The sequence below is a fragment of the Spea bombifrons genome, chromosome 7 (genome assembly GCF_027358695.1).
Source record: "Spea bombifrons isolate aSpeBom1 chromosome 7, aSpeBom1.2.pri, whole genome shotgun sequence".
Lineage (NCBI taxonomy): Eukaryota > Metazoa > Chordata > Amphibia > Anura > Pelobatidae > Spea > Spea bombifrons.
This window is the reverse complement of record NC_071093.1, coordinates 14,970,859-14,996,829: the sequence shown is the minus strand read 5'-3', so window position 1 is coordinate 14,996,829 and position 25,971 is coordinate 14,970,859. Positions and strand designations below refer to the sequence as shown.

At 37.9% G+C, this 25,971-nt stretch overlaps 1 protein-coding gene across 2 annotated transcripts in view; it reads left to right on the top strand.

Annotated features, from left to right (window-relative positions):
• The window catches only part of NRP2 (neuropilin 2), a 71,466-nt gene extending 46,177 nt beyond the window's left edge, over window positions 1-25,289 (top strand). The window contains exons 11-17 of one of the 2 annotated variants that reach the window (XM_053472189.1): window positions 1,159-1,275; window positions 1,938-2,078; window positions 5,006-5,271; window positions 8,141-8,237; window positions 11,555-11,599; window positions 22,507-22,569; window positions 22,671-25,289. In XM_053472189.1, coding sequence (XP_053328164.1) covers window positions 1,159-1,275; window positions 1,938-2,078; window positions 5,006-5,271; window positions 8,141-8,237; window positions 11,555-11,599; window positions 22,507-22,569; window positions 22,671-22,966 — 1,025 coding nt within the window. In that variant the 3' untranslated portion in view covers window positions 22,967-25,289. Of the gene's footprint in view, window positions 1-1,158; window positions 1,276-1,937; window positions 2,079-5,005; window positions 5,272-8,140; window positions 8,238-11,554; window positions 11,600-17,614; window positions 21,257-22,506; window positions 22,570-22,670 lie in introns of those variants that run through there. The other variant, XM_053472190.1, reaches the window with a different exon arrangement.
• The last annotated feature ends 682 nt before the right edge of the window (window positions 25,290-25,971 follow it).

Below are 25,971 nucleotides of genomic sequence, written 5' to 3'. Positions count from 1 at the left end.
AACACATGGAAAGGAAACTCCTGATTCTCACTACTTGCACAACAATGTCCTAAGTTATATCAGACGTATTTTCTTGATGTTAGTTTTGCTTCACTATAGCATATTTATGTGTAAGTAATAGTTTATTTAATCACAGGGATAATTCAATAGGAGGCTTTCAACATAAAGTATGTTTTTCTTCTAAAACTTGGAGGCACTCAAAGATCGGTCCCAACATTGTATGAGTTAAACTTAGAAGACCTCTAGCAGAAATGTTCCTGCTTGGAAAAAACCCATAAGTTTTAGATAGAAAATAAGCAACCTGGCATTAAAATGTGAGCCATCTGCTAATCCCAGCTAAGATATAAATACTTTGCCTTTTATAGTATTGCCGTGTTCTTTGTAATTCATTGCTAACAACAGACCTGCTTAACTGGAACAAAGACTCTCACTATAGCTGGTTGAAAACAAAGATTTTTGGCCAAAGAAGACCATGGATCAAAGAGTCCAGTCTTTCTGTTAACTACCCAAATTATCTTCACGTCATAGATTCCTTGCTGTATTTCCATGATTAAGTCAGTTTCCCTGCTTGTGGCGTACTGGTATTAACAATGAAAACCCTCTGTTTTTCATATAACAACAAAAAGAATAAAAATATTTTGCCAGCAGCAATGTGTAAAGGAACCACTCACTTACACGCTTATTTCTTAACAGGTTCTTATGTTGGAAGGGAATGTGTGGTACAGATTTCTGTCTCTCTTCAAATCTGGATAATTACAAATGAACTCTGAATTGAAATTAAAATGTTTGCTTATTTCATATTCTAACAATAGCAGCTTTCAAATGCTCTTATCTGTGTGGTGTAAGAGAAGACATTTGCTTTGGATAAGATGCTTTGATGCCTGCTTTAAGTGAAGTGAAGAAGTGTGAACAACAGGAGTTGTCATGTAGATACCATGTTGAAGACTTCTCTTGTAGCTTACAACATGCCTAAGTAGTGTCCAAAAGCTGGCTGTGCCTATTGCTATATATCAGGGACCCAAAGATTAGCATCCCAATGATCGTTGGCAGCCTACTTAATAATTTTCTAATCATTTTTTGGGGGGGTTACCAAGAAATACTGTTGTTAAATAGAAATAGAACAGCAGACCAGTGTATAACACCTGTCACTTTGTGCAGAAACCAAACCTACTTCAGAGACGATAGAACCCACTATGAAGACTGAAGAGACAACTACGCAAAGTACAGCTGAAGAGGAAACCTCAGACTGCGGGGAGTCTTGTGCAGAGAATGAAGGTAACCATGGATATCCGTGGTTATTTTGGTATTTTAGGGCTAAGACAGCTAAGACATTATGTTTTTGTTTGTGTGTGCTTTTGTTGTACTTTTTAATGCCTGACCAAGGTATAGTAAGGAATTCACTTATATTTGTGGACATTACAACTTTTACATTATTTTATACTTGATGGCCTTTAATGTAAATTTACTAACTTTTCTCATTAATGTCTTTTCTTCCTCATTGAGAGAATTATTTGAATGCACTTCAATCAGTAATGCTATCCTGGTCTCACAAATAACATGCAATTTCTAAAGGCTGCTAGTTTGGGAATTGTTATTAATGCCAACCCTTTCTAAATAAACCTCCATGAGGTCAGCCTGTCCATCACCCCCTGTTACCGGATAACTTCTTTTGTATGAACGGAATTAGATGTGTGTTTGGCATGTTCTCAAGACTCTCCTAGTTATTTTGATGTCTCTGTTTTGTTGGTGGGATTAGACAGGTTTCCTTCTACCAAGACTAATGTCAGGTTTGAGATACGTGAGCTCACTAAAAGCATCCCATAAGACGTGTATTTCATCTCCTGTTCAGTTCAGTTCAATTTACGAAAGAGAAAAAGTAGCTTGTTGTGAAATAACAAAAAGCACAATATCTCATCTTGTGTTTTTCTGTCTTAAAGATTTTCAATTCCCCTCTGGGTTTAACTGCAATTTCGACGACTCTGAGGATGTTTGCAGCTGGATGCATGATACTAACGCTGATTTTACATGGTCGTTCCACCCCAATAATCCTTGGATGGGACATCCTAGTTCCAACCCTGGTAAGTTATCAATGTCTTGCCTTAATTGAGATATATATATATAATTAAATATTGATCACCGATTGAATTCTGTTCTTGGTATGAACATTTTTCTTAGAAAGGGCTACTGAGAACGTCATTGATTAATAAATTAAGTACATTGCTGGAGAATCTTTACATTGATCAAGTCATAAAATACTAATACTTTTTTTTCCATTTTATAAAATATTCTGTGTATAGAAACTGTTGTGATGTGCTTGTTTTGGTGTCTTAACCTAACAGCTAGGAAGGTTTTTTTAGTATACTGTTTTACTTTTACAATAATGTCATACAGCCCTGCCAGGTTTTTTTTTTCGGGGGGGGGCGGTTAATATATGTAACAATGACAACAATATAGCGACCAAAATTGAAAAAACAAAAAAAGAATAATATTTGTAATATCAATGTATAGTTTTTTGGCACTTGTTGGGCTAACAAGCTCAAAAATAGCACATAATGATATAGCGATTTTCAGTATGTTTCAGTTTCCCACTGAGTGCTTCCTCATTTACAGGAGCATGATGTATTGTATAAAAATCCTGAAAATCTCATGTGTTAACTGTGAGGACACAACTGAAGGCTGAATTAGTGAAAGGTCTAGTTCCCTCCCAACATGACCTATTTTAATTAGAGACTTCCAGAGCAGGTTTCCAAGCTTGTTTTGAATTTCTTCTTCCAGCTGTTAGGAATGCAACCGACCCCTCTGCAGAATATAAATATGTCAGCTCTGCCATGAGCTAGCTCAGTGACATTTGCCATGTTAAAAAAAGGCAAATGTTTTTATAACGTCCTTAATACAAATTTACAGCACCCTCTCCCAATAGTTGGCCAAGCATTACAGTCAGTAGAACAACCTATGTGCAATACTCTTCAAATCCTTAGCTTAAGGCTGTGGTTTCCCGACTGTGATCAACTGAACAAATCAAGGAAGTAATACAACCAGCAGCGTGAAAATCTATGGTAGAATTAGATTGTAAGCTTTATGAGACAGGGACCTCCTTTCCTAATGCCATCTTACCTATTGTACCCTGATCATAATATCTGATATGATTGAAATAGGCAACATAACAAACTCTTTACTTTGGGCTGTATCACATTTTAGCTACTTTTACATTTAAGCAATTATTTCAGCTATTATGAAACCTAACTAGTATGTTATTTTTACTTAGAATTTTTCTATATCTAAGTTTTGGCAGATGGTCATTTATTATCTTAGAGTTCCTGTTAAAGATATATTGTGTTATATATTTACAGATATCTCTGTGTGTATATATACCGTGTTCTATCTCCATGGTTGTATTATGCATTGAAATATATAAATCAGATAAACATTTTACTAATTATAGATCAGACTGGAAAATTAATTGTGCATCATCACAAAGAGTTAATATTTAAAACCCTACAGCAAAATAAATTATACTTAACCAATAGTCCCAGTAGAAATCATTGCCTGCCCCTCTCCATCAGACTAATAATGTTTAATTAATATAATGAGCCTTCTGCATAGAGGAAAAGACCTATTTTTATAACCTATGCTGGATTTTGCTTTTCATTTCCTTCCCCCCGAGAAATTATAATTGCCAGTCATTTTCGTAACCTCTTGTGTACCTTTGTCAGAGAATACTTTAGTGAAATCTGCCATCTGGGGATACTTGGTTCTTATGCCAGTCCCATGTTATGGTTAATGCCTTGAGTTGCCATAGACTATACAGGACATGCACGTGGTGGATTACATGACCTTAGCCTTTTGCTGTAATTGTACTTTGCCCTTTGTTAAGGTCTTGGTTTAGTATTATTCTAATCGATGCACTGTGTTATTGCGTGTGTTGCTCTAATTTTGGTTTAGTTGACATTTTGGATGTGGGGGCTCACAGGATTTCTGCCTCTTCGTAGAAGCTGTTCTCATTTATGAAAACTGTGCCTTTTCATGTGTAGAGTGTGGTCACGTTTGATGCTGGAGGACAGACAGGAGATCTGATTGTCTGCCACAAAGCAATGGAATACATAGCAATTTGTAGCTGGGTAACTTGGGAAATAAGTATAAATTTTACCACCCCCCGTGTACCCTCAAAATGCTTCAATATACCCTCAAACCTCTATTTGTATTTATAAGGAGAGAAGTTCTTGTACACCACGTCTGCATCTCTTGGTAAGGTGGCTGTATGTTCAACTCAAACTGGGAAAATAGTCTGCCCTATCCTGCCCTAAATAAATGCACCTTGCGGAAAAGTAAAATAATATTCTCGAATAGTAAAGGCTTTTGCCCATTGTTAGAGTTTAATCTCTTTCCAATTATGTATTTTTTCCGTTGGCTAAACATTCTTTGGAAACGGTATTACTCACTTTTAAAGACAGGCTCGAGAGAGAGATGCCATGGGTTCAGGGTGGTCTTACTCTTTGATGAAAGAGAACAGGAGTTCAAGACAAAAAGAAACAGCTGTGATTATTTTAAAAGTTGGTGAATTAGTGGAGGTTTTTTGGGTATTCTTCAAGCCAGATCGTAATTTTGAATGTTTCTACGAAAAAAGAAATATTGTGACCTTTAAAGGACATACATTATGTGTTTCAAGTACATGAAACAATATTTCTCTTGCAGTAGTATTAGAAGAATTTGTTGACTTGGGGAACAGGGATCAACAATATAGTTTTTCTCTCCACTGTGCAACTCGAAAAGTTTTTTCTTTTCAAATCAGACTTAATTTTTTCGATTTTTTTTTTGTTGTCTGCCAAATATGCGTGACCTCAAAACTGTGTTCAAACTCCAGGGGTTGCATCTTTACAGACAGCTAAGGGTCACAACCTTAAACGGTACCAGATGGAGAGCAATATATTACAAGCTCAATGGTGTAAGATACTGTATCTGAATGAATACATTTTTTTTTTTTTTACATTTTATTCTTTTTTTTTAGGTTACAGCAAAAATTATCTAAGACTGCCCAGTGGTGGGAGAATAGAAGGTCAACATGCACGTTTACTGAGCCCCAAAATATACCTGCCCAGAAGTGTTCACTGCATGGTGTTTCGGTATAGGGCATCGGGAACTAGCGGTGGAACTCTGCAGATTCTAAGGAAATCCAGCCAAGAAAATAAGTTACTGTGGAAGATCAAAGAAGAGCAAGCAAGCGACTGGCGAGAAGGCAGAATCATCTTACACGGCTATGAAGGAGATTACCAGGTAAGATGGGAATCGGGTATAACTGGAGTAGGTAACAGTTACCTGGCCTTTACAATGGGACAGATTCTAGAGTCCTAAAATAACTGTCTTTATCATTCCTTCCTGTATTCACTTGCTAACACAGGTTGATGCATGGCGGTGCCCCTTACCTACATGGCACCCCTGGTCTGCCTACATGTTAGTGATGGCCCTGATGCATTTTATCTAAATTGAAGAATATGGTAGTTTTTCACAACTTTTTGCAATATCCTACTCAAATGCTGCTACTGAGCTATATTTCAGGATTTTAACACTTTTCGCTGCACCGGCTTCTGCAGTTTTCAAAAATCTCAGATAAAATAGATCACATTCAGTGGGTATTTAAAGCAGGGCTTTCATATTTTCTTTTGCGCAGGGTAGATTGCCAAGGTTTTTAAGCTTGCATTTTCCCCTGACCAGAAAACGTTGGTTATTAAATGGTTAATAATCTTGGTTCCTTGCAGCATATGTTTTATTACTGTTGGTTATTAAATGGTTAATAATTTTGGTTCCTTGCAGCATTTGTTTTATTACTGTAATCTGTGGTTTTTAACTTGGCTTGATGATGTCTGTTTTTATCACCGGTGCAGCTGTGTACATGATATCTTCCCATACTTTGCTTTTCCCAATACTTGTGACAATTCATTGTATTATTTACTGAAAGGGTGATTTATATCTGATACACACAATTCTATTGAATCTCCAGTTCCAGATACTCTGCGTTATGTGTGTATATCATGAATATAATAGTCTGACACCGGCAGATCAGAAAAAAAGGATCCAACTTCCAGGAGATTTGAATTAAGGGGACAGTTCTGGCAGAAATGCAATAAGAGATTTGCATTAAGAGGATTTAGAATGTTTATTTTAATATTACAGGAGAATCTGGATAACTCCCATCAGAGAGTTTGGTTAGGCCGGGTTGTTTTCATTCTGTTTCATGTGTTGTTATAGCAACTAAACGGTACGCAGCTTGTTATTCAAAAAGCACTGATCTATGGCAGCACTTGGCTCCGTAGATGATGTTAGTTTTTGATGTCTTCTGCAGAATGCTGAAGACTTGTCTTGCTGAGGAAATAAAATGTGAAGCACTCCCTGTAGTTTAGACATGTAGGTATCAGCTCGGTGTTTCAAGTTTGATGGTAATCTAACGGAAATGACACATCGCCGCAAACAGTCAGCGTTAACGGAATAAAGTCGGCTGTCCTTTGAAAAATACATGAATAATAGCTAGCGTGTCGGAAGAGCTGATTTTCTGCGATATGATGCTGATGCTTTGTATAAAGCCGTTCTCGCTGTACATTAAGCCATCAGCCTCTTCTGCGCGCTCAAATATATATTTTAGGACTAGATGTTACAAACGAGTGTTGGAGTGGACTTTGGGGAATAATGGTGTGTTTAAGAAAAAAAAAACTAGTTTGAAGTGCAAGAGCAATTAGCCCATACATTACTTCCTGATCCGTCCCGTACATTCACATACAGTTGATCAGCTGACATCATTTTTCTGAGAAGTATTGGCACATAAGGGAAAGCAAGGATCTGGTGATAATAAGGTGCAAAGAGCTGCCACAAAATGTACTCGGCATGACATGTGACTGCATCTATAGGTAACAAGAGAAAAGCGAGGTGTTAATAAGCCCCTGACACGCATGGGATGATTACAATCTGTTTAAAAAGCCCCGCATCTGTTACAGCTTCTTGTCCTTGTGATTGATTTCATGTTTATTCAGCTGTAGAGGCAACATTTCTGATGGAATTGCAAAATATATGCTCCAGAGTTCCATGTTATATTTAGAATTATAAGACATCGATTCCACCCCATACCCGATCGGACGCTCCAAGCAGGTGTACAGGTGAAATATTTCATAGGGCAAAGATTCTGGGTACAAAAGTCATTCATTCTAACTTATTTATTAAATGCATCTAGGTACAGTTCTGTCTTACATAGTTCTAGAAAAGATGATCTGGAAAATGTATTAAAAAAGCTGAACAAAAATCATGTTGCTTTCCTCGAGTTGCTGCTTCGAGAGCCAGAGAAGACTTCATTGATTACATAAGAAACCGGCTGTACTCCTCGGCATTAGAAAGAAATGAATTATATTTGGAATTTTTTTAACTCTTTAGCATCGCTCCCGCCAGAGGGGCTCGTAGCTAGTATTCAGTAAGCTGCCTTTATGCATTTAATGGTAGCTACTAGCAACACGGACACACTATACACACGCTCAAACTGGATTTGGAATATGAATTATGTAGATAGTCAATGCCTGTAGGACTCCATTTCACAAAACAGCCAGTACACTGACCCTGAGCCAAGCCGCAGTCACGTATTATATTGGGCCGAGAAGTGTCTTCTGTAATCCGTATTTAGCGCAGAAAGGAAAATTGATTGGTGTTTCAAAAACGAAGGTAAAATGAGTTCGCTACGAAGGAACTCTGTGGTTTGGTTGACTGGCAGGATGTATAGGCATGTGGGTGAATAAACAGATACATAGTCATGGCAAGCAAGGGCCTTCAAGGCCAATATGTGCCCCCCTGGCTATTAAAACAAATGCCTCCCTTCTCTGATTGCAATCATAATAGACACCGGCTCCCAGGCAATATTAACAGAACGTTCCGAAACAAAGTAACCGTTTTCTTCAGAAGCAAAGACTGATTTTACCCATGAAAACAATGTTTGAAGACAATGTGTATCCGTAATCGACAAATATTTATTCCACTGCTTAAATTAATTAATTATTCAAGCAGCAGCAGTAGTTGGTCGCATGGTAGTGTTGATATTAGACTACGTTTATGGAGCTTTGCATTTATAGGTCTCATCAATCACTTTGTTTTGTTTGCTCTTTTCCTTTAGATTGTCGTTGAGGGAATTGTTGGAAAAGGGCAGTCTGGAGAAATCGCCGTGGATGACATTCGCATAGCTACAGACATACCCATGGAGCACTGTATGGGTAAGTGATGTTCTGACTGTGTTTTACATACGATAACTGCACATGTAGCTGTTTAGAGGGTGATGCCTATTGATCTACTGCTTCTTGGTCTGATCCAGCATATAATGTCTGAAAAAGGACACCAACACCTATGTGGCTATAGCGGCACTTGTCTGCTGTTATCGGCTGTTTTCTGTTAATAATCTATTATCTTGTATTTAAAGGGTATAGTGTCTTGTCTCTAAAGTCTGAAGTATCACAGTTCTTTCAAGCAGGGCAAAAAAAAATACAACCCTTTCCTGAAATCAAATTTCCTTTCAAAGTGAGAACATAATCCAAACTTTACAATCAACGCGGGGCCTGTAAATAGACATAGGTCTTTAAAAGCCTCCACGGAGCGTCAAGTTCAGCAGAGAGGTTACGGCAGAATCTGAGTTAGTACGTGAAGTGTCTAGGGACGAGCTGTGGAGTGGGTGAAGAAAACGCATCATTAGGCCAGGAACAAACAAGATATTGAAAAATGTCAGCGTATCATCATTAACTTCCAACCATGCTCACCTTTTTATAAAGCAACCTGCCTCAGGGGGCACACACAAGCTGACACTCAACATTATATGCATGGACAGATTGATGGGTTCAGGGAAACAATTTCCAACCTTTGCTTGCCGAAAGGTCTTTCATAATACAACAAGGCAACAAACTCAGTAATGCTCTATGGAGGACAACGAGTTAACATATTGATTGACTCGCAAAGACTGGGTGTACTCGTCGTGGGATCTCGGAATGGAAAGGATTATGCTTTTTACCTACGTTGTTTTATCGTACGAGTTATATAGCTGGAATTATACTGTGTCAGGCAAAATCACTGTAGGGATTGCTTTTAGATGGCTCTATATGGCATGAGCCTCACATGAGAATTATAGAGCTCTAACTCTGTATTTGAGTATCGGAGAAAAAAACATCTCTCAGGGGGATCTTAATGTGCAAAGCAAATGTAAAAGCTGAAAGGTGATAAATCACTATATTGTTCTTATATATTAATGGCTGGTATATGAATGCCTACAGATGTTTGAAGCTTAGGTAGACTGGGACAGACAGACTTCACCTATAGAATCGTAGAAGGCCAGTTTACCAATTACCATTATTTAGTATGTTACAGAGCTCTCTGAGCTTAAGGCTAAAATATTTATTCTATTTGGTTGTATTCTATATCGAGGGATCTGTGAAACAAAACCACCAGCCTTACCCCTGGCCGCAGTGATAATTCCAAAGAACTTGTTAAGCAGTGAACATGTTTACAGTTCTTTTACCCATAAGCATAGTGGCTCCTTTTGTTAACACTCTTGTAAAGTGACAAAGTTGCTCTATCCATTTATGTAATAAATAACAGAATCTCCTATGAAAACCCACGCTGTTGGCAGGATATTTGGAACAGGTGTGTACAGCAGGACTGCCAACAAAAATGATAATTCTGGAGATATTTCACTCTTACCATGATGCTGTTAGCCAGACTGATATGCAAATGAGTTTTTTTTTCCAGGGTACCGCTATAAATTTGTTTAATGAGTTGATTTTATGCCACTAAATTTAAGTTAAGGGTATCACATACTAGCACTTTTCAGCTCTTTTCAGTAGATCTCTATTAAAGTCATTGCAAAATGTGGTAGCTCATTGAAGGACAGTGTTAATAATTATTGACGTAGGGACATTTGATTAGCAACATTAGGAGAGACCAAATTGCCACTCATAGCTCCAGTAGGAATGTATGTATTAAAATATACAATATGCTTGAACATATTGCTCAATCAATGATGGACTCCCTTTAAATGATATTGATTTTTAATGTCAGACTGCTTCTTACAAATCTCTACAGCAGTTCAACACGAAATTAGTTTTAGGATTTATTTTGTGTCTTTATGATATTTCTCCTATTAATTAGTTCTCAAGATCCACTGACTCAGATAAGTGGGGATTTGGGAGATCTGGACCAGAAAATTACATTTTGTTGGAATAATTGTAACTTCGGTAGGGAAAGCTCAATTGAATGTCCATTGATCCCGTCAATGAGTTAAACTGAATTTTAATGAGGTTTGCAAAGCAGTACAGGGGGTTTGTGTTAACTCTTTGAGTGTCAGAGTGGTTAACAACTCTTCAGCTAGCTCCTCAATGATTTACTATCCCATCTTATAACTCAAAAAAATCAAGAGCTGATCAAATTTGTCTTCTAGCTGTTGTTTGAATTATATCTCCCACCATTCTTTACCCAAAAAAAGGGACAATGCTATCCAGCCTTGGTTTATAGGTTGAATTGATGGCATCTGGTATTTTGTTAAAGACTCGATCAAAACATTTTGATCCAACGGCTTACAGAATAGCTTATTTAAACAGTGATAGTCTTTATAAGGTTGTAATTGTTCTATTCCACAGAAAGATTAATCTCAGTCAACACCGAGATTCCATGTAACGTTTTACGACAAATTCTCCGAACGGTTAATGATGCAGCCAATCAATACCCATCTATTTCACAACAGCCCGGCACTGACGTTGCATAATAAATGAAGTACAATGATTCCCATGGGAAATTGTTGATTGCATGTGAAATTAACACAGTGTAGTGTAGGGCACAATATGTCTGTCGATAAGGCAATATAATAGAATAAAGTAGGTTTGGCCACCCATAAACATTAAGCGAGCGTTGTACTAAAAATCTGATTGCCTCCAACCAGTTTAAGGTCAAATTTTCAAAACCCTGTTTAAAATGTGCACCTTACCTATTACCCTATATAAAATGCTCTGTTATTGCACGATATAATGTAAATTGTGGTCTGCCCTACTCTTCATAGGATTGTGTCAAACCTTTTTTTTTTATAGGATGTAGAAATTCCTCTGTTATTTATTTAACATGTAGAAAGCTCTGTGTGGTTCACCTGTGTGGATCATAATTCCAAATGACATTTTTTACAACCTTAAAAAAAATGCTGTGATGCCATCACATACATCAGGTTAATTTTCATATTATATAAAAACGATTATATTTTCATATAAAAAACACACCTGCTTTATTTAAATGGCCCCAACAGATAATATCGTTTATTTTGTTTTTTTACATTTAAAGGTAAAATTACCCTTTGATACCAACAAAAGTAGAGAAAACGAAATTACAGATTTCACCGGTGTATTGTAAACAATTACATCATAGCAGAAGTAATGAAACATCTAAAATCACTATTCACTTGTGCTTGGAAATGTAAGAAGGATCCAGTGTCTCTTGAGTAATCCCATCCTTGTAAACATATTTCTAAAAACAGAATATATTTTCTTTTTTTTTTTTTGTTTAGAACCGATAACAGCTTTTCCGGGACAGAACAAAGAATATTCCCCAGGTAAGCTCATAAATATATAGTTGTAAATAGATTTGTCTTCTCTAAATGTAATATTTTCTTTTTTCTTTATTAGTGTAAAACAAAGTAAAACACTGTTATCTTGTTTTAATCACATTACGGCCAGAGGCATTTAGAGCTTGTAAGAAAATATCAATTCAGATTAACCAAACAGAAGGGACACAACTGACCCTGGACTGTTGTCTTTGAAAACATAGGCATGAATGCTTATTGCCTGGTACCTTATCTGTGTCTTTGGCACTGGGTATAATAAATATAAATATAGTCAGTTACAGACACAAAGGAGCCATCATCCTTGCTGACCTAAAATCCGTATGGCAGTAAAAGCAAAATTATCAATAATGTCTGATAGGCAGTAAGTTGATTTTAGGATTGCATCCCTATCTCAGTGATAATGGCAATGTAATAGATGACCTAATCGTTTAAATCTCTACCTTTTAATGGAAGATTTACAACAGTGATTTTATGTTATTATCACCATCCACAAATGTAGGCAAAGTGGGTCTAATAGAGACTTATTTACATTGTAATACCCCCTCTTATCAATGCTTTGGTTGTCGCACTGTTGTGTTGTTGTGTGGGGCTTTGTGTTGAGTAACTCTCAGCTCGCTGTATGTTTATTTAGTGATGTGTCCCATATGTGCTCGTGTTCCTTTGGCTATCCTCATAATTGTTGAGAATTGTAACCATATAGAACACATAAATGCACAGGGTCACCCAAGTCTGTGGTGTGTCAAATAGATTTCACTATACTACTAGCAATTTACTAATCTGAACCAAGTCCAATTTGACCCAACTAATAAATTCAGCCTGGTAGGGGTTTCTCCATTAATAGCCGTGTCCAGGAGCTGAACGCAGAAAAAGCTCACCGTCAACCAGCAGCAGGTTAATAGCGGCTTCATCCGAAACAGTGGGGTTTGTCAGAGAGGAAAATTTATACTCAAATTGCTGTGAGCTTTTCTACTAAACACCTATGATATTCTCCGAAGGTTACTCATCATTAGCTAGAGCTGTCACGAAATAATATTGGAACATTACCAAAGTGACACCTCTCTGACATCTTATCACAATAAATCTAATCTCCTCTCTACATTCACAAACTGTTTAATGACCTATTCACATTTAACTACGATGCATATTTTATGGAGCTCTTTTAATGATGGTTTTCAGGAACTAGTAATTGTGGCCACTACATCACAGCCACTCAATGTGATCCATACACGATTAAATAGCAGCCCCTCGATTCTTCCACAGTCACAGACACTGTGGTGGATGATCCCAACGCTAGTTGCATGTATTTCGTTATGTTGTTAAGCTATGTGTACACAGTTGTAAGCCCAGATCTTTGCAGTATAGATGGTGAGATAGGAACACCTTGTGTTTAGCTGCTTTGTATTTACACTTTTTAAGTGTTCAATATCTTTTCTGTCTTCTGTCCACTTGTAGCCCAACATGCAGCTCCGTGGCTATTGTTTGAATACAACCCCATCATCGTTACCTAGTCAGATTGACGGAGTTGTAATTTAATAACCGTTTCATAGTGTTTTGTACTGCCCAGCCCTGCTCTTGTGTAAGACGCAAGGAATAATTCCTATGCCCTGGCACCTTATTTGGCAATACCGTAGCTCTCTGTAGCTCTGCTTGTTCCAAGCTGCATTCTTTTAGGCATATTCTTTTCAGGCTGATGAGATTTTGGTATTTATTTGATCACTTCTCTGAACCCAAACCCAGTTCCAGTACAAACACAGCAATAGCTATGCCCAGTGGTGGACAACATCCCGTTCTAGGTTATTTGTTTTCAAATAATCACATTATTAGTTGAAAACACTCATTCTCTAATACTAGATTGAAGATCGCTGACAATTGTGGCGTTGCTACTTGTGATAGTGTTATTTGTGCAGCGTCGAGTCGTATAAATAACTTTTTGGAGAGGCTAATTTGTTATGGTTTCCCTCTGCTAGTAGAACACACAGATCTTTGTGACTGTTTCAAAGCATAAAAATATTTTAATTATTCCAATCCCATTTCTGGGACTATCTTTGTAAATAATTCTAACCCTATGTTTAGTGTTTCTAGCTGTGTGTCTGATGTGGTCGCCACTCCTTTGCGTGCGCTGGCTCTGTACCATAACTACTTGATACATTCCTAGCGTTTTCCACACCCTCATGTAAATATGATTTGTAAACTATGCCAAAAAAACCATTGTTTCTTAAAAGAACCCGTGGATGTTAAGTTACTAACAATACAAAAAGTCCCGCTTCACATAAGAGAAAATGAATATAATGTCACATTTAACCAATTACCAATGTAGTATATATTCTTAACATGAATATAGTAAGAATACTGTATTCGCTGGAATATGGGTCTCCCTTTCTTGAAATCCACTTATTATTAATGTGATGTGTAGTCTTTCACCCTACAGAGTCTATGCTCAAAGGTAAATGCAACACTACAAATCTTTGTCTTCCAAAGACATTAGATAAGGGCATTTTCTGCTTATGCCCATGTTGATTGAATTTTATATAAGCTGTAAAGGAGATGTCTTTAAAGATCACTAAAACAAAAATTAAATGCCCGTATGAAAATTTTTAGTAGCCATAGGCCCCCAGTTACTTTAGCCATGGCTTGAATACGGCTTTGGTACATGTGAAAGACCCTTCCGGTTTCTTACTGTATGCTGGGTTTTTCTTAGCTCTTGAAGGATTTCTCATCCTACTTATTCATATTGAAAGTAGGGCTGCAACTAACGATTATTTTAATAATCGATTAATCGGCCGATTATTTTTTCGATTAATCGATTAATCGGATAAAAAAAACAATATGCAAATTTTTCGTTTATTTAAAAGAATTTAATGAACTGGATGTTAAAAAACAACTTAAAATTTACATTAACATTCTTATTTTGTTATGATGTAATAAAAAACAATATTTTCAAAGTACAAGAACCCAAACACAATATTTATGAAACAAAATAACCCCAAACATTCTGAAAAGAGGTGGACTATTACTGTTCAAGAAACTTTGCCCCAGCACTTTGCACTTTGCACCCAGCACTTTGCACCCAGCACTTTGCACCCAGCACTTTGCACCCAGCCCTGGCACTTTGCACCCAGCACTTTGCCCCCAGCACTTTGCCCCAGCCCTGGCACTTTGCATCCAGCACTTTGCACCCAGCATTCAGCACTTTGCACCAGCACTTTGCACCCAGCCCTGGCACTTTGCACCCAGCACTTTGTACCCAGCACTCAGCACCCAGCACTTTGCCCCAGCCCTGGCACTTTGCATCCAGCACTTTGCACCCAGCACTTTGCACCAGCACTTTGCACTTTGCACCCAGCACTTTGCACCCAGCACTTTGCACCCAGCACTTTGCACCCAGCCCTGGCACTTTGCACCCAGCACTTTGCCCCCAGCACTTTGCCCCAGCCCTGGCACTTTGCATCCAGCACTTTGCACCCAGCATTCAGCACTTTGCACCAGCACTTTGCACCCAGCCCTGGCACTTTGCACCCAGCACTTTGTACCCAGCACTCAGCACCCAGCACTTTGCCCCAGCCCTGGCACTTTGCATCCAGCACTTTGCACCCAGCACTTTGCACCAGCACTTTGCACTTTGCACCCAGCACTTTGTACCCAGCACTCAGCACTTTGCGCCCAGCACTTTGCCCCAGCCCTGGCACTTTGCACCCAGCACTTTGCACCCAGCCCTGGCACTTTGCACCCAGCACTTTGCACTGTGCCCCTGCACCCAGTCTCCAACTCTGCCCTGCCCCCACATTCTGCCCTGCCCCCACACTCACACTCTGCCCTGCACCCACTCTGCCCTGCACCCACTCTGCCCTGCACCCACACTCACACCCTGCCCTGCATCCCCACCCCCACTCTGCCCTGCACCCAGTCTCCCACTCTGCTCTGCACCCCCACTCTGCCCTGCACCCAGTCTCCTGCCCTGCACCCCCCACCCCCACTCTGCCCTGCACCCCCACCCCCACTCTGCCCTGCACCCCCACCCCCACTCTGCCCTGCACCCACACTCACACCCTGCCCTGCATCCCCTGAAACCCCACTCCCACCCCGCCGTGGACCCCCACCCCCGCGAATCGCTCTGTGCGAATGGAGCCACTCGCACAGAGCGAACCGCTCTGTGCGAATGGAGCCACTCGCACAGAGCGAACCGCTCTGTGCGAATGGAGCAACTCGCACAGAGCGAACCGCTCTGTGCGAATGGAGCCACTCGCACAGAGCGAACCGCTCTGTGCGAATGGAGCCACTCGCACAGAGCGAACCGGAACACGTCACATCCGTCACGTAGCTAGAAGAAGGCGGAGACTGCAGAGCGTGTAGCAGAAGCGGGGAACGCTCGCGGAGGTAAGTAAAAGGAGCCGAGTGCTCCAACAACGAATTGATCACTCGATTAATCGATAACGGAAATCGTTATCGATGATTTCCGTTATCGATTATTATCGATTTTATCGATTCGTTGTTTCAGCTCTAATTGAAAGAACTTTTGAATCTGGAAGAGGGAGTTCTAATGCTGATGACTTATCATTTGCATACTCTACAAAAAAGATAAAACAAAACAAAAAAAAGCACATTCAAGATAATACTCTACTGTTCTGATGGTGGTATACTACCTTCTATCGGGATTTTATTCTTGCAGTCTCTAGCATGAATAGTAATGGAGAGGGTGACTTACCCTTGGGGAAAATAGTGAATTGCCTGTTCTGGTTAAATTGATAAATTAGGAAGGAGAACAGCTTTGCTGAGCAAGCAATATATAGACAAATCTACACGATAAGTGATTTTGGCTGACCCTGTGTTATTGGAAACTGTATATTTCTTCAAGGTCCAGCCTGGGCTTTGTGGTATTTCATACACCTCCAAGAATTTTAACTTGCTGTTTCCAGTTCCACATAAGTAAAGACCTTTGCCAAGGCCAGCCAGGGTGAGAAGCTTTCCAGAGAGTTCCTGATCTTTCTGATGAATGTGACATGTTTTACTTTCCTTATCTTTTTTTTTACGGTACAAATCTAGTCAACTTTTTTAGTTTTGATTTACTTCCACGTGTATACGTTTTCTTTTTCCAAATATACGTCCCCTTCCATTACAAAAAGTTCTGTATATTTTTCTGTGTTTTCACACCAAGAAGGAAGAATGCAGAATAGCGGCCAACCCCAGCTTATTGTCTTTATCTATGTTTAAAGTTGTATTGTTCTGTATACAGTTTTCTGGCAGTTGTAAAGTTAAGGTCGAGTCCAAATAGTCTTTTGATGTTATTGGTTTCAAAGCCACAACTGTTTGTTTATGTCCGCCTATCCTAACACAATAATAGCACTATTAACAGTAGCTTACTTACAGTCTTCTGTCTGTGTGCCTGAAGGGGGGTCACACAATACAGGCCCATTAGTGGTGTTAGCTCATGTATACCATTAATTGCTACCCCATGCTAAACTTCCAGAGTAGAAAATGCTATCTTAGATTTTGAAGCTCTTGATGGCTCTGGTCTATGGTTAGTTTAACCCTTTAATGCCGACACATTATGAAAATGCTTGTTAGGACAAAAGAAACGATGTTTCACATTATTTATTTGCATAAATAATGCAAACGTTATGTATTTAGTATGAGTTATTCATGAACGTTATGAAATGATACTATATAATAGCTAAACTGTTCTGCACTAGTACATTTCCATGATGTAGATTCTCCTTACATCTGTAGTGTTTGTGGCTGTAGACATGTAGATTGAAGATAGCATATTAAAAAAAAAAATCCCATTCTTCTACATACAGTCTTAAGGAACAAAAACTGTAGGTCTGTATATTCTAGATATAAAGAAAATCATGCCACTTGTTTTTATAGAAGCCAATAATTTTTCATTTAAATAACTAAATGGGATAGTTTTATTTTAAAAAATATTTATAAAAGCATGTGTGATTTATTATGATTATAGTCAGCCTACATCCCACCTAGAAACACTCTTCTGTGTCTCTCCACCAGGGGGCACCCTTCTACCAGGGAGCGAGCCCACAGTGGACACGGTGTCAGTGCAGCCCATCCCAGTCTACTGGTATTACGTTATGGCAGCAGGAGGCGCTGTTCTGGTGCTGGTCTCCGTCGCGCTGGCCTTGGTGCTCCACTACCACCGCTTCCGCTATGCGGCCAAGAAGAGCGACCCCGCCATCACCTACAAAACCTCACACTACGCCAACGGGACACCCTTGGCAGTGGAACCCACCTTAACTATAAAACTAGAACAAGATGATCGCGACCACAGCTCGCGGTGTTGAGGGTGAAACGGACACAGGATCTAGACTTAACAGACAGCAGAACGTTGGCTGAATTTGCACTTTTATCCTCCTGTCCCTTATGCCCCAAGGACACTGCGGTCTGCATACTTTTGAACTGTTAGACACTTGGCCTCCCTTCTTGACTGTCTCTAAACTCTAATGCTGCATCTTGGGAAACATTTGAGAAGATGGTTTGATGCCTCTTAAACCCTGAATGCGCTTTTATTTTTTCAAAGACTCTGTTTTTTTGTTTTTCATATGATAATTTTTTCCCCAGACGGAAAAAAATTGCCTGCAAACATGAAGGAAAGTCTAAAAAGGGTGTATATCTATCTAAAAGGACACGCATACGCACGTGTATATGTGTGTGTATATGTGTGTGTATATATATATATATATATATATATATACATACACACACATTTCTGTATGTGTGATTTAGCATGTGTGAATGGTGTTGTACTGTAATACAGTAGACAAAGAACAAAACATTTGAACCCGTATTGTGTTATTACTAGGTAATGAACATAACTTACAATCTATTCAGTGTGTTTAAAGGAGCTTGATATGCCAGTAAACATTTTTTCTGTACTTTGGCCTCTTTGTGGGTACAGCCTGTACCTGATAAAACCACTGGGTGAGATCAGAAAGCGGTTCCTATAATTTTATCTCACATCCTGTAACTGATGCAAGTCTCCAAAACCGCTCAAAGTAACAACAGGCAGGCAGTGATAAGTCCTCAAAGCCATCCAATTGCGGCCCTATGACATTCATTTTAAGTATCACCAGATAACTCCAAAATATAGTCCCCATATAACATACTTATTAATGGCAGGATCCAACCAGTTTTAAAGGTCACATGACAAAGCTCTACGTTCAGCATGTGAACCTTCTGAACAAAAGAAAGCCGGAGGTTTTAAATGGTTGCGGCTTACCTGTAAGTTTGTTAATATGTGTGATTCCTCACACCTTAAACCGAGGCCCAACAAAACAACAGGCAGCTCTCCTACTCTGGATGGAATCACCGCTCCCAATTATGCAACGGACGCCTTTGCTTTCTTTTCGTATGCTGCTGAGCCTTATCAAACTTGTAGCTTCACAACCCCTGAAAAGCAAACGGTTGGCTATTTGGCTACACATACAATAAAAGTAACACAAAATTACTTAATTTCAAATTACCAGACTCAAGCTGTCATACAGTGGTTTTTTGTTGGGGGAAATTCATTGTTCAACTCCAAATCCTCAACCACTTTCTACAAAACAGTCCCCTCGTCTCCATTACCTTACCAATTCCCAGAAGTATTTATTCTAAATTATAGGTTTGTGGTGTGACAGCAGGTTTATTGCCTGATTAACTCGATCGAAGAAAAAAAAAAAACATTCTGTGATTAACCCCCAAATGCCAGGGAAGCAGAGCACAACCTCTCTGACACTCAGCGATACTTAATACCCCACCAAACCTCTTTTAGTTGCCCTAATTAGCCTGCTTTTGTTTGGAAGAACATAAGAGTTACTATTATAAGGTCTGTAGTTACAGTACTTGGTGACGTTGCAGAGCAGTCGATTTTACATGCATTTTTTTTTAAGTAGCAAATGGGTGGCCTTATATATATATGAAGTGACATAGAAATGTATATTTTTTTCGTATTCATGCTGTAATTTGGGTGCTTGAATGTATTTCACACACAGACGCTAAACTGCTGTGTAAACCGATAATACCTTTTGTATTAGATTTGTTCCGTCTGTTAAACATTACTGTTAATTTATAGTGGTATGATACACACATTGGGATGTGCCTGCAATTTTAAATATTTTGTATATCACGGAGGCTTAAGATAAGAATCCTAGAAAATATCGCAGCTGATATGGCTAGAATAGCCATCGTTATGACATTGGTTAAAGTGCATGTTTCAGCAATTTGAGACTTTATTAAGAAGATGAAACATTTCATTTATTTCAGAAACATTTGTTTCTTTTCTTTTTTGTTTGATTTGCATTTTTTTTTTCATTTTGCCCCCAATTATTGTAAGAACCTGAAATCTGAGCAAGAAATGATGCAAATCATAAAATGAATAAATCTTGTAGAGTAATTTAAACAAAATATCCCTTTGGCACTTTTATAGCTTTTGAAATCGAATGTAAAAAAATCTAACCTAATAGTTTAGAAGTGAAATAGTTAAACATGAAGCAAATATTTCATCAGCAGGACACCTCATTTTTTTAGCATTATTTCACTACAGACAATAGTTGGTTTAATTATACTCATTGACAACCTCAATGCTATCTCTTATTTTCTAAGGTCATCGGAAGCCTGTGTTACTGCACAGGATGTATTAACTCTTTAAAGGAAAGCCAGTGCATTAACCACATACTGTCTAATTTAATATAATATTTGGAGACTTTTGGAACACAATGCATTTCAAGTAATCTATATTTAAGCGTTAAATGCAGAATCCCTTTATGTCTATTCAAAGTCACATCATTCTTAAAGCAGGGTGTCAGATTGACTCCCCTCCATCCATTGCACACGTATTGGTGATTATGCTATTTGCCTTCTCCCTTCTGCTGAATATAGCAGCACTATTTAATATTTGCCATCTGGTTCTACATACTTAGAACAAAAGCTCAATGATTGTAATATAAAAAAACCTTGAACACAAAGAACAGTATACAAAATAATGGAATGCATTATACAAAACATAAATAAATACAGAAAAACACAAGGGGTATTTTTCAGCCCCCATCCATTATTTTTAAATCACACGGTTGTTTTTTTTTATACACAGGCTGTACATGCAATTCTTATCAATTGCCTTTTTTAGATCTTTTCTTTCATGTGCTTTCAGGAGCATTACTTGTAAAATAATTGTGCTTCTATCTGGATCTGACAGTGTTTGTGATAAGGTAGCAAAAGCTATTTGAGTATCAGAGCGAGTGGAAGACAGCAGTGCTCAAACCACTGGCACTCAAAAGTTGCATTAAAAGTTTGTACAATAATGAATTTGAAGCAGGAGCTCTCTTTATAGGTGTGACACAAGAAAAAACAAAAGCATTGTCGTGTAAATTGGATCAAATTGAATTCAAATTGTTGTTAATAATTCATAAATAAGGTCACTGCTTCAAACTCATAACCTAGCTGTAATATAACAATATGTCTTATCTTGTTTTAAAATCCTGATGAAAATGATCTAGTCATTCTAACTCCCTTTCTCTTTCAAATACTTAATCATCTCTTGCTTCGCCCCTCTCTGCCTGTGAATGAAACAACAAAAAAAAACCATCTTGGAAATCTGAAACTTATTTGAAAATGTGCTGTGTGGAATGTAATTAAAGGATGATATTTTTGTACAAACATCTGTTTCTCTTTACTTACCACTGAGAATTGAACACACACTTAAATGATTTGGGCTTTCATAGAATAAAATTAACAAATTTTCATCCTCCCATCGGATACCACCCACTTCATCCGTTTGGTTTAAAATGGTGTCACCGTGTTTACTGTATTGAGATTGTTGCAGTCAAAGTGATGAACATTACAAAAGAGTGTTTTGTATTTTCTTTTTTTTTTTTATTTACCATTGTCTTATGGTATATTGTTTGGTAAATGGCATAAATTTACATTTAAGCTGCGCACCAGCTGGTGAATAATTCTAAAGCCAGCTTTTGACCTAACATGCTAATAAGGGGCTGTGAGATGAAGAATAGTGAAGAATGCACCGGAGATTTGTTCTACAACCAAATGCTTCTAAATGTATGGTGTCCATCAGTAGTAGAGCTAGTTCAACTGTGGGCATCAAGTGTCACCCACACTAAAACTCTGTAGAATGGCATCATGGCACTTGTCGGATACAGACGTATAATTTCATCTTTCAGCAAATCTTACGGTTTACTAACAGGTGGCACCAAACTGTCAGCTGCTGTGCTGTGCTAAAGACAGTTCAAGGCATTGTTTGAATAACCAGAATATTTAAGCAAATACACTAGTAGACCAATTATCCATTTCAGTCTTAGTTCTTTCAGCTAGAAAAGGAACTACTGGAAACATGAGGGCCATTAGTAAATACATAGTTAGTTAGAAAGTTTGCCAATGTTGAGAACTTATCTATGTCTTACAGGTGGTAGTTTCTTAAATTGTCTTATGGAGACAAGATCACTCCCACTAAAAGTCGTTCTATATGTTTATTGTTGGTATATTATGTAGTGAATGTTCAATCTACTCAGCACTACTAGTTGAATATATTTGTGACCTCCTGTATCTTCATATCAGTTATTCTTTTCACCGAATGCTAATACCTTCTGTGTGACCTGTTATGAGTGGTCCAAAAATTTGCTACCTTAATTAAAATCACAAGTGTTACTGGGAATTCACAGACAACATATCTAAGTAATGTATCAGTCCATTTCTACACCATTTAACCATTATATATATACCATTATACGCATTGTCCACTCTATGGAATGACACTGGATATTTTATTACAAAAATTCAGCTATCAAAGTACTAGAATTCTTATTAAACCGGTTTGTACCTGAAACAGACAATTTTATGAAACCCTTGTTATATATATAATTTTCTTTTTTCTTTTTTTTTTTTTTTTACAGTTGATGAGCTGGTAGAGAAAAGCGATTATGATGCTTCACTGAGACATAATTTTGGCAAAATTGGTGAGATTTTTTTTTTTTTTTATCCAATACTATTTTTTCTACTGTATGTAACCTATTTGAAATCTCCAAGTAGATGTTCATAAATGTTAATTTTATTGCAGGTGATTTTGAAGCCTACACAGCCCTTCCCACCAGCAACGTGGTAACCCCAAGATCAGACAAAGAAGAGAGTTGGCTTTATACCTTAGATCCAATTTTGGTCACCATCATTGCTATGAGTTCACTTGGAGTTCTTCTTGGGGCCATATGCGCTGGCCTGCTTCTATACTGCACTTGTTCTTACACAGGCCTCTCGTCTCGTAGTTCCACAACTCTAGAAAACTATAACTTTGAGTTGTATGATGGCATCAAACACAAGGTGAAGATGAACCCTCAAAAATGCTGTTCTGAAGCATGATGGAATTATCCATTTTAATACTAGACACTTAAAGCTCGGCTGATGAGGACTGCATTGAAAGCTATCTCTGAGTGTCAGCTGTGATGGTAAATTATTGCCACTTCTATAAATCTGCAGCTTTGAAAGACACACTATTATGAATGTGTTCCTACCAAGCAGAGGAAGAAATTGTGTTGACAAAGTTGCTTTTAAAAAAAATGGAGGAAGATTATCCTTCTAGCCATGCCTCCAAATACACTTTCACTTATCAGCAGCTTTGCTTCCCATGAGTTTAAACACTCCATTATGCCAGAAGATATGTCTATTCTATAAAGTGGTTCTCATTTTCAGGAGAATGTGTATCTAGAATGAGATATATCTGCAAAGTGAAAAGGGTGCATGGTGGCATCTGGACACAAGTTCAAGAGCCTTAACATAACTTGTGAATAAGAGCCATTTTCTACTTTCAGGTCTCTAGTACAAAAGTGACTGTGTTCTTCTTCAGGAGCCCTCTAATGTTTTCTCCCAATGCCTAGAACAAAAAGGACACTTTTTAAAGGGTTTTATATTCAGAGCTGGCTTTGATTGTACCTTTTATGTATTGTATGTTTAGAGAGAGTTGATTGCATTTCATATATTGTTGTTTTGGTGGACCACTTGAAATTGCAACTACTTTATTAGGAAAGGTGTTCGATTTCAGAGGGGTTAATGTTATGATTACAGTTACTTGTTAACCTTTCCACACAGTGGATTGCTGGCATTCAGACACTAAAATCATATAAATAATCTGATGCCCAGCACATTACAAAGTGGCCATTACTCTCAATCATTATTGGTGTTTACAAATTAGAGTTAGGGTGTCAATATGATTCTTTTACGTCTCATTCTAGATTTATTTATAATAATAAGACACATATCATGCATATGAAGAATTTGCCAGAATATGAGAAGCCAGTGCCATGTGCTAACTAGATGCCTTTTTTTGTTAAAGAACATACATAAGGTTTAATTTCTGGGTTCAACATTTTACAAAAACATCACTAATATGTCTATTAATGTTTTCTGCTTAAGTGCCTTGGAAAATAGATATTTACACAACACCAATCAGAATAAACAAAGCTAACTGTTGTCGTATTTTCTAGCATTAGAAAAAACCTTTTAGAGGTACATAGTCTGGTGGCCTTATTTAGTAAATGTTGTGTAGGCATTTCCTTTATCAAGCCCAGAATTAAACATTGCTACCATTGCCATCATGGTCATACTAACATAACGTTTTCATTATGTGTATCTAATGTGTTTGCGTACTCTAAATGTCCCAGTATTGAAAGAGAGTCAGCTGCTCTAGTTGTTGACTAAGAATGTTGGAGAATTACAAGTGGTTTGCTCCTGTCATAGTTTATTCCTGTTGGGGTTAAGACCAGTAGCAATCAATTTGTCTGTAACCCCGATAGATGCTGGTGGCTTCCTTGGGTGAAGCATAGTTCAATAATACTAGATACTGCAATGCAATAGCTAACACAAAAGTTTCTACAATGGCCTATGAGTGCATTACCTTTGGAAGCATTTTTTAAAATTGTATAAATGCTTGTTGTGCCAGAATATTAAATAGCTCTTATTGTTTAATAAATCCATTCTCCAAAGGTCATAAGCATCCATGTTAGCCTGATGAAACCCATTTTAGCCGCCTCACTGCTCTCAATATATTTCCTCTGCTGATACCTCACTATTCTTTTTGCCTACTTTATTGCATAATGACTATGGATTAAAATGCGCAGGTTAACCTATGGTGTAAATATTTACAATATGTTTGTGAAGTTACCATATCACTCAAAAACCCGCCATTTTCAAAGTTGGAGACGGCGCACAATCTTCAGTTCCAACGCAAAACCTCTATTGTTCCTTGTTCCATCATAGAAAATATTGACTTTCGAAATTCAGCTTTTGGATTCAGTTACTGTCTTGTCACTCCGTCTGGTATAAATTATTTTTTTACCACTTCCACAGGAAGTTTAAATTCATGAAATATTTTGGCTGCATTGAAAATGTGTTTTCTTAAGTTACAAATTAAAAAAATAGTGGGGCCCTTAAAACAGATTAATAAGAACTAAATTGCACCAATTATTATTCTGTAGGGTTGCACAAATTAAACTGATATTCTAATTAGAAGCTAATAAAGATACCTGGGAACTGTTTAATACAGGGTACAAACTAAAAGCATAAGGGCTGTCAATATCCTTTAATATATGTTCATGCCTAGACTAATATTATCATAGGATGTTTTTTTCTGTTACATGGAGTAGACACATTGATGTTGAAAGGGAAACTCCGGTGTTTGATGTGCAAAGCAGTCTTTAGGCACTTATCAGTTTGGAATGCAATATTTAAATTAACAGTAATTTTAAAAGAGTCAATGTATTTTAATTACAAACTTGATCTACACAAATAATGTTGTCATGTTACTGAATAGGTAACGCTTACTACCATTGGATTCTGGAGCACTGGCCTACTCTGTGACAATTATTACACTTTCCCTGCTGTCCAGAGGCTCTGACATACACTGTGTGCAGTTTGTGTCTTCTGCAAACGTCTTCATTTGGCCTCTGAAAAAAATTACAATTTAGGCTGTGATTAGGAAACAAAAAAAACAATGCTAGGAACGAAGAAACAGAGGAGCTGGCAAGGCTTGCATAAACTATTTTATTATGCACTGTGCCAAATTTATGGAAATGTGGATTTCAGCGGATCTGTTGGATTTGGTATGTGTTTTTTTGTAATTGTTTTTGCCTTTTTTTTTTCAATAAATGGACCCAATAGTTGTGAACTGTAATCCACACGATCACTGGATACGTATCATGGAGCTGCAAGTAAAGAACAGCTAGTGTAATGTTGCTATTCTTGATGCACAACTATTTAACATTTCATTGTGCGACTCTTTCATAAAAAAGGGGCCTTGTTTTATGCATTTAACGTTATCTGAGCATTCATATCACTCTATTAACCAGATGGTAAGGTTACAAAAAGGGGGT